The sequence below is a fragment of the Plenodomus lingam genome (assembly GCF_022343315.1).
Source record: "Plenodomus lingam strain CAN1 chromosome Unknown contig_13, whole genome shotgun sequence".
NCBI lineage: Eukaryota > Fungi > Ascomycota > Dothideomycetes > Pleosporales > Leptosphaeriaceae > Plenodomus > Plenodomus lingam.
In genome coordinates this window covers 644,562-658,713 of record NW_027093931.1, presented here as the reverse complement: position 1 = coordinate 658,713, position 14,152 = coordinate 644,562, and the positions used below count along the sequence as shown (strand labels likewise).

General features: G+C 54.4%; 6 protein-coding genes across 6 annotated transcripts; 2 read left to right on the top strand and 4 right to left on the bottom strand.

Moving 5' to 3' along the window:
- Positions 1–471: 471 nt before the first annotated feature.
- On the bottom strand, positions 472–765 carry IAQ61_001789 (uncharacterized protein; the record flags this gene model as incomplete). The annotated part of the gene is made up of 1 exon (XM_066095260.1): positions 472–765. One exon carries the CDS (start codon positions 763–765, stop codon positions 472–474), a length of 294 nt encoding a protein of 97 aa, XP_065954744.1.
- A 95-nt stretch (positions 766–860) lies between these two features.
- IAQ61_001788 (uncharacterized protein) lies at positions 861–3,144 on the top strand (the record flags this gene model as incomplete). The annotated part of the gene is made up of 2 exons (XM_066095259.1): positions 861–2,145; positions 2,207–3,144. 2 exons carry the CDS (start codon positions 861–863, stop codon positions 3,142–3,144), a joined length of 2,223 nt encoding a protein of 740 aa, XP_065954743.1.
- A 750-nt stretch (positions 3,145–3,894) lies between these two features.
- Positions 3,895–8,221, bottom strand: IAQ61_001787 (uncharacterized protein; the record flags this gene model as incomplete). The annotated part of the gene is made up of 4 exons (XM_003833610.2): positions 3,895–5,097; positions 5,147–5,591; positions 5,641–5,940; positions 5,999–8,221. 4 exons carry the CDS (start codon positions 8,219–8,221, stop codon positions 4,214–4,216), a joined length of 3,852 nt encoding a protein of 1,283 aa, XP_003833658.2. The 3' UTR covers positions 3,895–4,213.
- A 604-nt stretch (positions 8,222–8,825) lies between these two features.
- On the bottom strand, positions 8,826–9,458 carry IAQ61_001786 (uncharacterized protein; the record flags this gene model as incomplete). The annotated part of the gene is made up of 1 exon (XM_003833609.1): positions 8,826–9,458. One exon carries the CDS (start codon positions 9,456–9,458, stop codon positions 8,826–8,828), a length of 633 nt encoding a protein of 210 aa, XP_003833657.1.
- Positions 9,459–9,643: 185 nt separating this feature from the next.
- IAQ61_001785 (uncharacterized protein) lies at positions 9,644–9,847 on the top strand (the record flags this gene model as incomplete). Its single annotated transcript, XM_066095258.1, has 1 exon — positions 9,644–9,847. The coding sequence occupies one exon, from the start codon at positions 9,644–9,646 to the stop codon at positions 9,845–9,847; it is 204 nt and encodes a 67-aa protein (XP_065954742.1).
- Positions 9,848–9,986: 139 nt separating this feature from the next.
- Positions 9,987–13,619, bottom strand: IAQ61_001784 (uncharacterized protein). Its single transcript, XM_003833608.2, has 5 exons — positions 12,976–13,619; positions 12,741–12,922; positions 11,524–12,691; positions 11,186–11,467; positions 9,987–11,139 (listed from the first exon to the last, which is right to left on the bottom strand). Exons 1-5 carry the CDS (start codon positions 13,025–13,027, stop codon positions 10,304–10,306), a joined length of 2,520 nt encoding a protein of 839 aa, XP_003833656.1. The 5' UTR covers positions 13,028–13,619; the 3' UTR covers positions 9,987–10,303.
- Positions 13,620–14,152: the final 533 nt, after the last annotated feature.

Below are 14,152 nucleotides of genomic sequence, written 5' to 3'. Positions count from 1 at the left end.
CTGGGTATGTATGTAGATATAGTGGTGTGTACCGGTGTGTGATTTCCCCCTTCTGGCCACTCGAAATGAGATGAGATGAAATGAGATGAGATGAAATGAAATGAGATGAGATGAAATGAAATGAAATGGACTGGCCTCCTGTTCCCCTTCACCCGTTTTGAGGACAAGCCAGAAGCCAGAAGCCAGAAGCAAAAAGGCACAAGGGCAGAAGGACAGACAAAAGGAGTAAGGAGTCAACAACGGGCCAGGCACGCGTCACGAGTCACGACAACCTGGGAAGGCGCCCAGGGTTTGACGGGGCGGACAGGGGGTGGTGGCCGCGATGGCGTGCTAGGCCTAATTGGTCGTTAGGCCAGTCCACCCAAAGGCCCGAGAGCAGCAAAGATGGCAATGCCCGGCCCACGGGCGACGGCGACGGCGGGCCTTCATTGTTCAGACTCGTTGTTTTTGGCGCTCCATTGGCAGTGGCAGTCAGTAGGTTACTTGCTTTAGATTGCTTAGCTGGGCAGATAGGGAGTAGGGATAGCAGGAGTACAGGCAGCCGACAACACCAACGCCAACGACAACGACAACGACGACCAATTCTTCCTGAATCACCCGCTGCTGCTGCTGCTTGCTGCCGAGGACAACCACGACCAGGACAACGACGAGGACAACGACGGCGGCGGTCAAGACGGCAAAGACTACGACGGCGACAACAACAGCAACAGCAACAGCAACATCATTACTATCGACAACGAGACTACCATTACTACGCCTCTTCATTCTCCTCCATCTCCTCCCACTACACCGCCAACACCGCCCTTCCCCTCGACCGCGCCCTCCACATTCTATCCGCGCATGGCTATGACCCCCCGCTCATGGCCGCCCTCAGCTACGCTCACGATGCACACCCAGCCTTCAACGCCCCGCCTGGCAGCCCCCCGGACCTGACGAATTCAAAGTCGTCCAAGTCCTCGAGCTTTCACTCCTCCACCCTCTCCGACTGTCTCGGGCCCAGCGACCTGTCGCATTTTGAGGAAATCGACCTGCACGGCGTTCCGACCGCGCCTGCCTCGTTCCCCCTGCCCTCCAGCCCCTCGAATCGCGTCATCTACGAAGCGCCCAAAGCATCTCTTGCGCCTCGCGCCCTCTCTAATGCACACATACATCCGCATCCCACCTCGGCCTCACAGTCCCAGTCCTTCCGCGACCTGACTGGCACAGCAAAGCCAAAGTATCCCAGCCTCAGAGGCCCAGTCCACCATGCAGTCCAACCGCACAATGGCCAACTATCGGCACCAGGCAAGGCGTCGCGGCGAGGCTTCACCTCCCCCTCAGTCCCATCTTTGTCCAGCATGAGCCTCGCAGCGCCCAGCCGCTCCTCGCGCTCGCCCTCACCAGCCAGCGCACGCTCGGCCTCCACCGCCCCACGCACCCTCTCGCGGCGCAGCTCTCGCAACATGGATACCCTGCCTTCGCCCGCGCTGAGCATCAGACGACAGTCATGGCAGGGCACGAAGAGGAAAACGGTCAAGGAGCGCGAGGCCGAATGCGACGATGAAGACGACGAGCTGCCCGAGGATGCCATCATCTGGAATGTGCCCATCTCCCCACGGCCTGCCCAGGACCGGTCCCCAGCTCTATCGACATCGGGTGACAGCCCGCACCAACTCTCGACCGACGCCAGCACCGGACTGCCATCTTCTGCAAAGACTTCGCCCGCACCTTCACTATCCCCACCTTCTCCACAGCCTCCTTCGCCGAATACGGCGAGCCGAGACCCCTCCCCTGGCGGGCATTTGGTGCGGCAGCAGACCCTCACTTGGACCGAAACGTACAGCACATTGGATGAAGATGCCAGAAAACTCACAGAAGCCCTCGAGGAGTTCCAGTCCGAGTCGGAGCGGAAGCAGGAAATCAGACGACAGCAACCGGGACTTGCGCGTTCAGCCTCCCTGAACAAGCCGGAGCTCAAGACCAAGAAGCCTGCGCTTCCGCCAGTGCGCAAGAGTGATCCGCTCATTGATCCCTTCCAGCCATCAGCTGAGAAGCAAAAATACCTTTCGAGAACACGGCCATCTTGGTTGCCGCCAAAAAACCCCAAGGAAGAGAAGAAGCATCTGAGGGAATACCAGCGTATGCTGGCGCGAATCGAAGAAGCGGGTGAGCTCAAGTCCATGGATCTTCAACGATGTACTGGGGATACACCGGCTAACAGGTATAGAACGTTTGGAAGCCCAGCGCGCCCAGGAGGAAGCCCTGGCCCGCGAAAAAGCGTCTCGTATCAAAGCGGAATATTGGTCCAATCTTCTACCCAAGTGGTCTACTGAAATGACCAAACCTGAACTTCGAGCGACGCACAGGAAGATGTGGTGGAACGGGATCCCCCCGCGGTTGCGAGGAGAAGTGTGGCAGAAATCAATCGGCAACGACCTCGAAGTCACAGAAGCAACCTATACGATAGCCTTGGAGAAGGCGCACCAGGAGATTAAACAGCACGGCCACGAAGCGCTCGGCGGCCGTTATGCTCATATCGTAAACAGTACATCAACCGTATTTCCAGACTTGAAGATGTTTGCAGCGCGAATATCTTCGTCTGATCAGGACGCGCAGCCGCTTCATCAGGATCTTGTCGATGTCTGCCTGGCCTATTCCACATACCGTCCGGATATATCGTCCTCGAGTGACGGAATCCACCACATTGCCGCTCTCCTATTATTAAACCTGGCCGCCCCACAAGCCTTTATTTCCCTCTCCAACCTCCTCAATCGACCAATCCCGCTCTCCTTCCTCCTCCAGGACCAAACCGCCATCCACGCCGCCTACTCCACCACCCTCCGCGCCCTCCTCAAGAAATCCCCGAGCTTCGCCAAGCGCCTGGAATCCCTACGCGTCGAGCCCCGCGACTACCTCGCCTACATGTTCAGCTCCCTCTTTTGCGGCCGGCTTGGCGTCGAACACGCCGCTCGCATCATGGACGTGTACACGATCGAGGGCGACAAGATTCCCCCGCGCGTCGCCGTCGCTATTGCCGGCATCCTCGAGGGCAGCTGCATGCAAGGCGACGCTCAGCAAGTCGCAGCGACGTTGCGCGACAAGGCCATTGACCTCGATGTCGACGACTTCATGGCCAAGGTGTATGAAGCCGGCAAGAGCACATGAGCCCAATTATGGAGTAATTCTTCACCGAGGCAGACATGGTGAATGGAATAGCGCCCCGTGGAGCCTGGAGACGCGAAAGGCAAGGCAAGGAAAAGAAAAGGAACAGGACATGCAAACTCACGCAACGCATCCTGCTCTTACTTTTTTTACAAGTGCATCTCGCGCTTTTAGCAGTATCTTTGCGATTTATAAATAAAACCGTCCCAAAGGGCAGAGAGGGAGATGGGGGTTTCTTTCAACCTCTTATTACTATTAGTACTATGATTATTACTACTACTTCTTACATGGTCCTTGTTCTTCTTATGATTTGTTCATAATCTCTCTCTCTCTCTCTCATGCACACACACAGAACATATGCAACATATGCAAAACCCCTGCCTAAAGGCATGCGACCGCACTCTTTCATTGTCATTATGATTTGTTGTCCCACAACGAGATCGTTGTCTTTATTTCCTGCAATTTCCCTATTTCCTCATCGTATCCTACTGGCCTGACCTGTCCTGACCTGTGCTATACAAACACCCATCCCATCCTCCATCCTCGCCCTCTCGCATCGACACTTTTCTGATATAACCGTGTCTCCTTCTTTGGCGGGGTTTTCTCTTCCTGGCTTCTCTTCTTGTCCTGTCTAGACGGGATGGGGCGGAAAACGCAATGTAGCGTGTTGTTTGGATTCGGGGTGGGGTGGGATTTACGAGGATTTGTGTGGAGTGGGTGAGTTGGTGATCAAGTCGGTTACTTATTGGGTGAGTCTGTGTCCGAAGACGAAGAGGAACAAGGTGTGATTGAATCAGGTGGAATGATGGATTTTTGGAATGATGGTTTGCATTGAATTCATCTAATTGTTATTACATCACTTGCATGCCCGCCAGAAGTGCCGGTACTTGTTTGTCCGAATTTAATTACTCCTTCTGACGCTTTCCACTCTCCTATTCTCTGCCCAAGCAGCTACTACAAGATTCACAACGTACAATTACCCATACTTCGACCCCTCATCTGCTCCCGTCCCCACTCTCATTCCCCACAGCACACCAAACACCCCTCCCTCTCCTCCCCCTCCTCCAAACTCTCACCTCTCCGGCCTCAAAACCTCCCAATCACCCAAATTCCTCAACTCCTCCGGCTCCTCATCCAGGAAATTTCTGCTCATGGGAGCGTCCCCACCAGCTCTACCGCTCCCAACACTCAACCCCGTGCCTGTGCGCGGCGGCAATGCAGGTTTGAATTCTGCTTCGGGGTAGACACTGCCACCACCAACACCACCACCATTATATCCCTGACCCGGGACAGGTTTTTTATTCAGAGGCGGGGGTGGAGCAAGGATATTGCGTTTTGACCCTGGCAAAGGGGGATCGTCGCGGTAGCGATGCTGTGTAGACTGGGAGGCTGGGAGGGGGGCAAAAGAACCCGGAGCCGAGGGTTTTAAGTCCGGGGACATGGCGCGGGAGAGGAGTGAGGGTTTTTTGTTGGGGATTGGGGGTGGGAGAGTTTTGCGCAGGACTTGTGGTTGGTGTTGGTGTTGTTGTGGGGATTGGTCGTGCGGGTTGGGTGGGAGGGTGTTGGAGGAGCGGTAGGGCAGTGTGGAGAGGGAGTGGGATGATGCGTTTGAGGCGGTGCGTCTGAGGGTGTCGAGGGGATCTTGAGGGGAGGAATTTGGTTGGCCGGGATAGGATGGGACAATCATTTTGCGGGCTCTTGGGTTCTGTGTTCCTGGAGTCCCGCTTTGGTGCAGACTCGTTGTCGAGCCAGACACCGGGCCTGCGCCGTCGTACTGAAAGGTTCGTGCTCGCTGCGAGCCGCGCGCTGGTGGCGGTTCTGGCCTGTTACTCGCCGATAGCTTCTTCACATCCACCCAGTCTGGCTCTGGAGACGGTGCAAAGGGATTGCTGGGTCGTTTGGGATTTGGTAGATAGCCATCAGATGGCGGTTGAACGCGTGCTTTTGCCGGTTGCCCTGGAAAATATAAGTGTCCAGGCCACAACAGGGAGCAGGAGAGCAGTACCATTGTCAAGCCACCATTTCCTTCTATCAGAGCTTGCAGGTGGCAGTCCTGGCTCTATACTATCATACCCGAGCAGGTCCTCATCATCTGATTCATCTTCACCCACATGTCCTGCGGCTCTGGTGTCACCAACAACTTGTCTTCTTTGCCTATATAGTGCTGCTTTCAAGGCCTCCTTCTTCTTTTCGTCGACCCTCTGAACGAGTATCTGGAAAGTCGCATAGACAGGCCGATGGTCGGAGAATCGGAGCGGTGCAGCATCATAGTGTATCTGCCGTATATTGTCGCCCTTGCGCAAGACCCGATCACACCACGCGGGAATTCGTGCTTTCTCAGAAGTGTCGTATTGATCACTGTTCAGATCATACTTGTACGTCGGTGGAAACGTTATACGCGCTTCCGAATAATAAGGGAAGGTCAACCCAGCGACCATCTGTAAGTTCAACTACACAAACGTTAGTCTCAACGCTAGACACAGGACACGACCAGCTGACCTGATCGTTATCGTACAAGGTCTCGAGATCACCGACGTGGCACAGTCTCTGGACCTTGTCATTGCTCAGGCCGATGCGGTAGTTGAAATCACCTAGCCAAATCACACTGTCATGGTCTTCGATGGATCGATTTCTCTGAAACCGCAGACCGTGGCTGATTGTTTTGTAATCTCGATTACGTTCTTCGTAATTAGCAAAGCCAGCTGCGAGATGAGCGGTAACGAAGCAGATGGAGGTATTGGCGTATTCAAAGCGTATGGCTACAGCGCCCTTGTTGCCTGCCATTCCAGACATTCCCGTCTGTACCAGGGGTCAGCACTCTTCATTTCTTCAAGTCTCTTGGACTGGGTTCTCCTACCTTTTTCAGACTGCCTTCAACATTCTTGACATGTTTGAGGTGATCTGACCGAATGAAGACAGACAAACTGGCTCCTACTAGCTGCCCGCCCCGAAGGATGACATATTCATCTTTCCCATATTTCTCCGCGTTGTGATTCAGACACTTCTTTACAGCCTTTTCCCATGCTTCTCGTCTATCTGGGTCTGTGGACATGATCTGTTGAGGACTGAGCTCCACAATCTCCTGGAAGCCTACCGCTACAATCTCGGGACATTGTTGCGAGGGGTCGACATCAGGACACAACCAGGGTGACAGATCGGTATTCAAACCACTGGTTTTGCCATTGAGATTGAAGGTCCCTACCAAGATATTGATCATTTCCGTCTGTGAATACTCCGCCGATCGTCTGGTGAGCTCTGCCATAACAAAGTCATTGAGCGGGTCGTAAAGGTGTACAGGGACTTGTCCAACCAAACGTCCGAGGAGCATATCAATCGTGTTTTGTCGTCCTTTGTCAGCAAAATTATTGATGTACATCCGTGTGGCGCTTTTGCGGGCATCGGCTAGAGCTCCAGCTATCGACATTTTCCCATGTCGTGTAAAAGATGACTTGAGGGCGCCAGTACCCGCGTAAATCCTAGAAAGAGCGTCGCCGTTGTCTGCCCACATGCTTGAGTGCCTGACCCAAAAATCCTGAGTAGCTCGAAGCGACTTGTGGCTAAAGAAGATTTCTAGCGCCATTTTGCTGATGATGGTCTGAACAAGGTTCGTTCGGTCGAGGCAGTCCAGACAATTCGTCCGGAAAACACCTTCTTGTTGCAGAATCGTCATGGGCCGCCGAACGATATAGTCTTGTCCATTGCTCCGAACATTTTCCTCGGTTTCTTCGGAGAGATAGTAATTGAAACCTTCTGCAGAGGTTTGTATCCACCTTGCAATCATACTGGCAGCCTCATATCCACCAGGTCCCCGTGTCTCAGCGTGAAAGTCGTACTCGGTCAACCTGAGAAGTTCATGCGAGCCATCGTCTTTCTCGCCGCTTTGATTCAGTGGGCTGTTTCTGATATGTGCCTTGTACTTTTGCGACAAGTCTACCTCGCTTGGTTTCTCGTTGCTCAAAAGATTGACAACATGAATGGCGCCATAACTCAATTCCAAATTCTCAAAGTGTTTGTCAAAAGCAGGCTGTGTCGCATCTGCCGATCGTGTTATAGTTATTTTCTGCTGCCCAGGAAGAAGACCTGTCTGTTGCTCCCAGAACACAGGCACACTTCCCCGTACCTGCACGTAGGAGAAACAAGTTCCGGATGGTGCCCAGTAGATTGTCTCCGTCTCGACAAAGTTGGCTACATTTCCATCGTCGTCGATACCCCGTGAATTGAATCTCGTGCCCGCTCTTCGGCACGATAATCTGGAGATGAGCGTCATTGCTGACGGCATGCCTGAGCCTTCCACTTTGATGGGAGCTGAGGCTTTGGGGATAGTGATGGTAAGGGCAAAGCCTCGGATGGCGGACGTCAATATGCCGGATGCATCCAAAGCCTCCTTTTCTCGCGGAGCGAGCCTACTCCGGAAATCAACCAGTGGCTGTATCATGTATGAGTTCCACAAGAAGCCAGCATCCAGACTGTCAATAGACACGGTGGCCGCATCTGATGTTCGATCCTGCAGTCGCCGAGTGAGGTCAAAGTCAGAACTATAGTAGAAGGTGCCACTGCTCAATATCTTTTTGAGTGCCAGACACGGGTGTTCGAGGGGCGACTGCTCCTTGCGGCCACCAAAACCCATCTCATATCCCTCGTCGTCTATGGTGTCGGTGGGATATGGATTGACTTCGTCGTTGAGCAGAGCGTCGTAGCTCGCGCTTGTCAAGCAGTAGAAGCCAACCGACTGTATCCTTTGCACCGTCTCGCCCGGCCGTACCGTTGCCACTTTGCTGGCATCATTGACCACAACGAGAAAGACATCCCCGTTTACCGTGATCAGTCCTAATGTGCCGTGCGCATTCACAGAATGGAGTGCCCGATAGTCTTCGAGGTCCACGTCTTCCAGCTTGGAGAACTCGACCATGCAACGCGCCGCGCCGGCGCCATTGCTTCCGAGCGAGGTCGACGAGGCATTGACGCTGCCATTATGATCTGCCGATGATGAGGAGCTGTGTCGGAGCACGAGGGCATGTGAAGCGGTCGCGAGGGCGATTGCGCGGTGTGGGTAGTCTTTGATCAAGACGCGGATGGACATAGTCGGTTGAAGAGAGAGGTGCGCTGTTCGGTTCGGTGGGCAGGTCAAACATGTCCAGAATCATTCATGATGTGTACGCCAGAAGATGCATGCGATTGTATAGTGGGGTGGTGTCTCGCGGGGAATGATGTCGAGGCACGTGTGCATTTGAAGGCCGTCGTTCCCACACCCAGGCCTGAAGGTTAACAAAACTTAAGGTTGGCCGGCGGAAGCTTCAGCTGATGGATGGGATGCGAACGCGCCCCAGTCAAGCCCGCTCCCTCCGCGGGTGCCCAATGCTTGACCAGGCTTCCCCAGGTTTCCCCCCACGACTTCAAGATTGGATGACATGGACATGTGTACAAATTACAAGAAGGCTTCTCTGCTTGACAAGGTGTGTCTGGGTCTCCTGCCACTGCCAGTGCTCGAATCCCGAGGTCAGAGGTGTTTGGCGCGGGTTACCCCATGTGTGGATACGTGTTCCTATGACCTCATACTCTCTCTCCTCTCTAGCTTGGATTATGGCTGCATTCTTCTCTCAAAGACTCCAACGAGGGTTACGCGCAATTGAAGAAAAAACAAACAAAGCGGCTAGCCTGAAAAGTAGTCTCTGCTATCTCCACTACTATCTCCTATACTCCCTCCTCCGGCGGCTGTCCTCGTCCACAACCGTGACCCGCGTGTTCGTCTCCCTATAACTCCCTCTCGGATCCTCATACCCGCCCCGCGACCTACTCCTGTGCCTGCTCCTGTCGTGATGATGGTAGTAGTCTGACTCGGAAGAAGCCGGCTCTACGTATCTGAAGTGCTCATAGCGCGGAGTTCGATCTGGACTATACTGCCTCTCGCGGTGGACTTCTCTTTCTCGGTATACGTAATCGCTGCGCCCCAGACTGGACGACTCGCTCGTCACGGAGCTGCGAGGCGACACCTCGACGTAGTGAGCGCCGCCGTGATGGCTGGTATGGTGACTCGAGATGTGACTGGGCGGAGGCGGAGGTGCTGGCGGCATAGACGCCGGCGGTGGCTGGACAAACACTGGCACAGGCTGCGGCGCGGGAATCTGGAGCGGCTTTGGTGTGGGCACCGCGATGTACGAGCCCGAGGGTCGTGGAGATTCGCGCACGATCTCGGTGGTGCGGGAGTAGCGACGTGCAGAGGCATGTGAGGCCCGTCGGCGTGGTGGTGAGTAGGTGCGCTGGACGACCCGGTAGGGAACTACGACGTCTTCCTCCTGCTTGACTTTGACCAGACACATGACGAGATGCACTACGCGAGGAGAGGGACTGCGCAAAGCTGGAGACGGGCGAATGCGATCGTCTTGTGATTCGCGGGACGATCAACGTGGGGCTGGACTGGAGATACGCTGGACCGCCACACAGAGGCACTGTACCGCGGGTAAGGTGGGGGGAGGGGGAGGACAGCGCAACGGTGGAGAAGGCAATGCACGAGCGTCGCCCAGCGCGAGAGATGCTGCAGGAGAGCAAGAGGCCACTTGAGGAAGACACGGCAACTCAAATTCGCGTAGAAGACACCCAAGATGTTGGGCTGGCATCGGCCCAGCCACACTCACAGCCCCCCCCCCCCCATGTCGACTTCAAGCTGGTCCGCCTTGGAACAGGCCCTGTCCCAGGTGGTGAGAGGTGACGACGTGGCTCGCCTGACCTAGCGAATCCTAGTGTGCTATTATCTATGATCCATCCCTCAGGTACAAACATGTCTAGGTATCCATGGACAAGGCTTTGAATGGTCCGTATTAGGTACATGTCACACCGGGCACAGTCCATGGCTCAGGTTGGCTCAAGGTTGGCTCGTAATCGTATCGCTATATTCTCATACTTTAGCTCGCCAAAACACCATCACAACATCATGCTGTAGGTATACACTGTCCACAAATATACAACCTCATATGCACCGCCCATGGCTTCAGGATCAAATCTCATATCACATGGCGTCGTTGTGCATCGTGTGCTCTTGGCCTCTACTGTGCTGCGCCCACAACCCTGCACTCGACCGTCCGAGGCCGCATGCCTGGCTTTGTGAGACTGCACTGGGAAGCGGTCAAGAGTATCAGAATCTCAGAGTTGAAGCCACAAATGTTTACTAGTCATCCATGGGCTTGTCCTCCAATGTCACGCCTCTGGGTGCAGCATCGTCCACACTTCTCAAGCTGCCCGTCGAATCCCGGTTGCCTCTCGTCAAGCTACCGGTATGCTTACGAGGTAAGGGAACTCGCGTGCTTGATGGAGCAGGGTGTTCTGCAGGAGCAGATTCTGCTGTACCGTTCGTCAGCTCGTTGACTCCATCAGTTGTAGAGCTGTCCTCGCTTCCAGGCACCTCGAGTGACCCGCGATTGCCACCACCCCTCCTCGTCTCCGTGGGCGATGATGTGTTTACAGGGAAGCGTGTTTGACTTCGGTCACGGCGGTGAGAGCCAGCAACACGAGAGCCTGGCACCGGCGATGTGGCTCGAGGTGAGCGTTGTGATGCAATGGCTCTCTGACGCTCCTCCATGTTTGCCCGACGGTTGCTCTCATCTGTGGAGATGGCTCGTGGGCGCTGAGCTCCGGATGCCGAGTGCGTCAGGGTGCTGGCACGTTTCAATTCTCCAAATATTGCGTCCTTGTGCGCAAACAAATCGCGCACGAGACGGTAGCTGTACCGCTCATTCATCGTTAGGCTCGACTCTTGCCTTGGACGTAAAATGCAAGGGGCGAGAACATTGGCCAGAGCTGCCACATAGGTTTCGTCGGCGGAGGTCAGCTCAATGAGACGAGTGAAGTGCGTGCAAATGGCATCGAGAGTCGCAATGTTGGCCAGACGCAACTGCCCCAGCGTAGATTGAATTACCGAAACACGCGTTTCCTCAGACACATCGGTTGCCGTTGTGCTGTAGATAGTCTTGACGATTTCGTAAACGTGGGATGAAACGAGTGAATCTGCTGCAATCAGTGAATAGAGCGTGGAGGATGGTGAATAACATACCAGGTAGCTCCAGGAGGTAAAGCTTCAGGACACTAGCAACAATAGGTATGTCGTACTTCTCCAGAATCTCGTCGGGGAATCTCTTTCCAGTGTTGATCTCCGCCCTGAGAGTGTGCGTCTGTGCAAGCGGCACATCGACAAGCCAGATGCCTCGACGAGCTTCGTCGCCCTCCAAGTCAGGATAATGGTTGTCCAAGAATGTAAGAATCGTCGTTATGATCACAGGCACTCGCTTCTTATCTGAGCGGGCGCGAGCCTCAAGATCTACACCGAAAGTTTGCTCTATAGCATGTGAGTATGATGATGCTATTATTCAATCAATGAGAAGTCACACTTACCATCCACTGAATTGTAGTAGTTCTCATAAGTCGTGACCCTAGGCACAAAAGGCCCTGTTCTGTAGTTCTCAAGCATGTATCGAAGGTCTCCGATGGGTTGCACAGTCTCTTGGAACAACATCATCTTGTCGACCGTGCTCTGTAAACTGGGGATCACATTGCTCACGGCGCCAGAAAAGTCCAGGATAACAGCCTTGATAGCCTTTAGCCTGTCCAACTCACAGCGCTCCATGAACTTGAGATGATCCACCATGGCCTCTTCCAGATTGCAGCGCAGCGAATCAAGTTTCTTCACGGCTGCTTTGTAGCGCTCATCGGACTCACGGGCCTCTCGTCGAAGCCTGTCTGCAGGCGTCTCATTGGGATACTGATTGTTGAGTGGGTTCCATCCTTGGAGATATTCCTGCACAGTACTCACGGGAGAGTCAACAACGATATTGTCGGCGGACGATGTTGACATGGTTGTAGATGAGCGGGCTAGAGGTTGTTTCTTTTCAGGCAGTCCGGTGATTTGAAAAGCCTTGGTTTTCCACTGATAACTCATGCGTGAACTATTTGCAAATGTGCTGCCAACATTGCCCACCAAGCGCAAAAAGCCGTGGGAAACCAAGTCTTGACCAATTCGTTCCGCGTAGCTCACGGTGGTCGCCGCCATGTGCTTTTGGATGTATTCGGTAATGTCGGATCCTGTAGAACAATTTTGGTACGTTCCGAGAATGGGCACCTTGACCTCTGACATCTTGATATTTTCCATCATGTGCGTGAGAATCTTCTTGACCTGGTCGGGCTGGTATGTCTCGTCACCAAGATCAATTGGCTCCTCCTCGTCGTTCTCTGGCTCGGACATTTTGATGGTTGGGACCTTCATCTTGGGGCTGTTTGCCGCTTCGCTCTGCGGGTCTTGAAATGCCAGCTTATCCTCTTCTTCTAGGTCCTCGACTAGGCGGCACTTGTTGTAGTACTGCGAACGGAACTTGCGAACCGCTTCAGCCTGACGATCGTGGATTTTGATGCGCGATTGCAGATCATCCTGTGAATTTTGCACACGGGCCGCATGCGCTTCACACCAGCGTCCAAACGGGTTTACGACCAGCTCGCGAATATTGGATGCAATCTTCTTGTGGCTGGACGCAGCCGCCTCCATTTCCGTGCGCACGCCTTCGTATGCCTGTCTCCCGTCAGCCACAGTTGGGCGCATAGCTAGACATAGTACACACCTTGCGCACACTTGCGCCCTCATCTCGGTTGAAGCCTCCTGCTATGCGATCGGTTGCCGGTGAAATGCCTGAAAGTGTGTTTCCGTAGACCTCTTCGGCGTCAGCTCGCATGCGAGCCACGGTGAGGATCTGCTGGTTCTCCTGCACCCCCTGCTGGAGCTTTCCGAAGAGCACGCCGAGTCCTAGATGCTGTCAGCAGGCGCGTCATGAGCGGTGGGTGGTGGTACAAAGTCACCTCCTGCATAGTCGCTGGACCAGAAGGACGACGCAAAGCCCGTAGACGACATGGCTGTGGTGGTGAGGGGCTGTGTGTGTGTATGGTCGTGTTTGTGTGTGGCTACAGGCGACTCGCTGGCGAATACTGGCAACTGCAGGCACAGGCAAGAGCGGGTAGGTGCAATAAGGCCAGATATGAGCACTGCCAACAACAGTTGAAGTGTGCGTGTGCGTGAACGTGAACGTGGGCGTGGTCAGGGCTCGTCTGGAGGATATACGCAAGAGCACCGGTAGGCGGGTGCACACAGGCAGCGGCGGAGCAGCAGCAAGTCGATGTGCGACGGGCTCTGTGTGTTGGTGGGGGCGCAGCAGTGCAATCACAAAAGAGAGAGAGAGAGAGAGAGAGAGAGAGAGAGAGAGAGAGAGAGAGAGAGAGAGAGAGAAGGACAAGGAGAAGGAGAGGAAGAAAGGAGTGTCGCAGGTGTCTTTGGGGGGGAATGGGCGCTCAGTCGCTGAAGAGAAAGACGTCAAATTTGGGTCGAGGGGGGGGGTGGGTTGTTTGCAGAAGAGGATGGGGGGAGAGCTCCTTGCGAGAGTGCTCACAGCTCAGTTGGTTGCAGGCCCAGCTGCTGAATGTCTCACAGACCCCTGCCGGTCGTTTGTCGTGTCAGTCGTGACAGGACCTTACAGTGAGCGGGACTAACGTCCAAAAAGTACATAGCGACAAGGCGGCGGAGGGAGATGAGAGATGGCTATAAATAATCCTACGGTACCCGTCTACCCAATTCACCCGCGTGGCCCGCCCCCTTTTACCCTACAGAAGCTACCTACTGTGTACATGGAGGACTGCATTGCACCTGTGGATTGTAGCTAGTATCTAGGTACTTAAGGTAGTCCTGTGTATGTATGTAGTAACCTCTTTACCTACATGATCCCCCATCACATACCCATTAATGCCTATATTGCTACAGTGTTGCCCCTTGGTGTCGTCACCCACTCGTCTGGTCCTCCCCTCCAGTGTCCCACACGCAGGCGAAATTGGCCCGAAGCAACTGCACTGCACGGCACTGCACTGCACTGCTGCTCATCATCATCATCATCATCATCATCATCATTCATGGCCAGGTGCAACACTGCACCAAGTCTGAGCCTTGCCTAGCCTTGTCCCTGTCCTGTACCGTATTGTACCTGGGTGC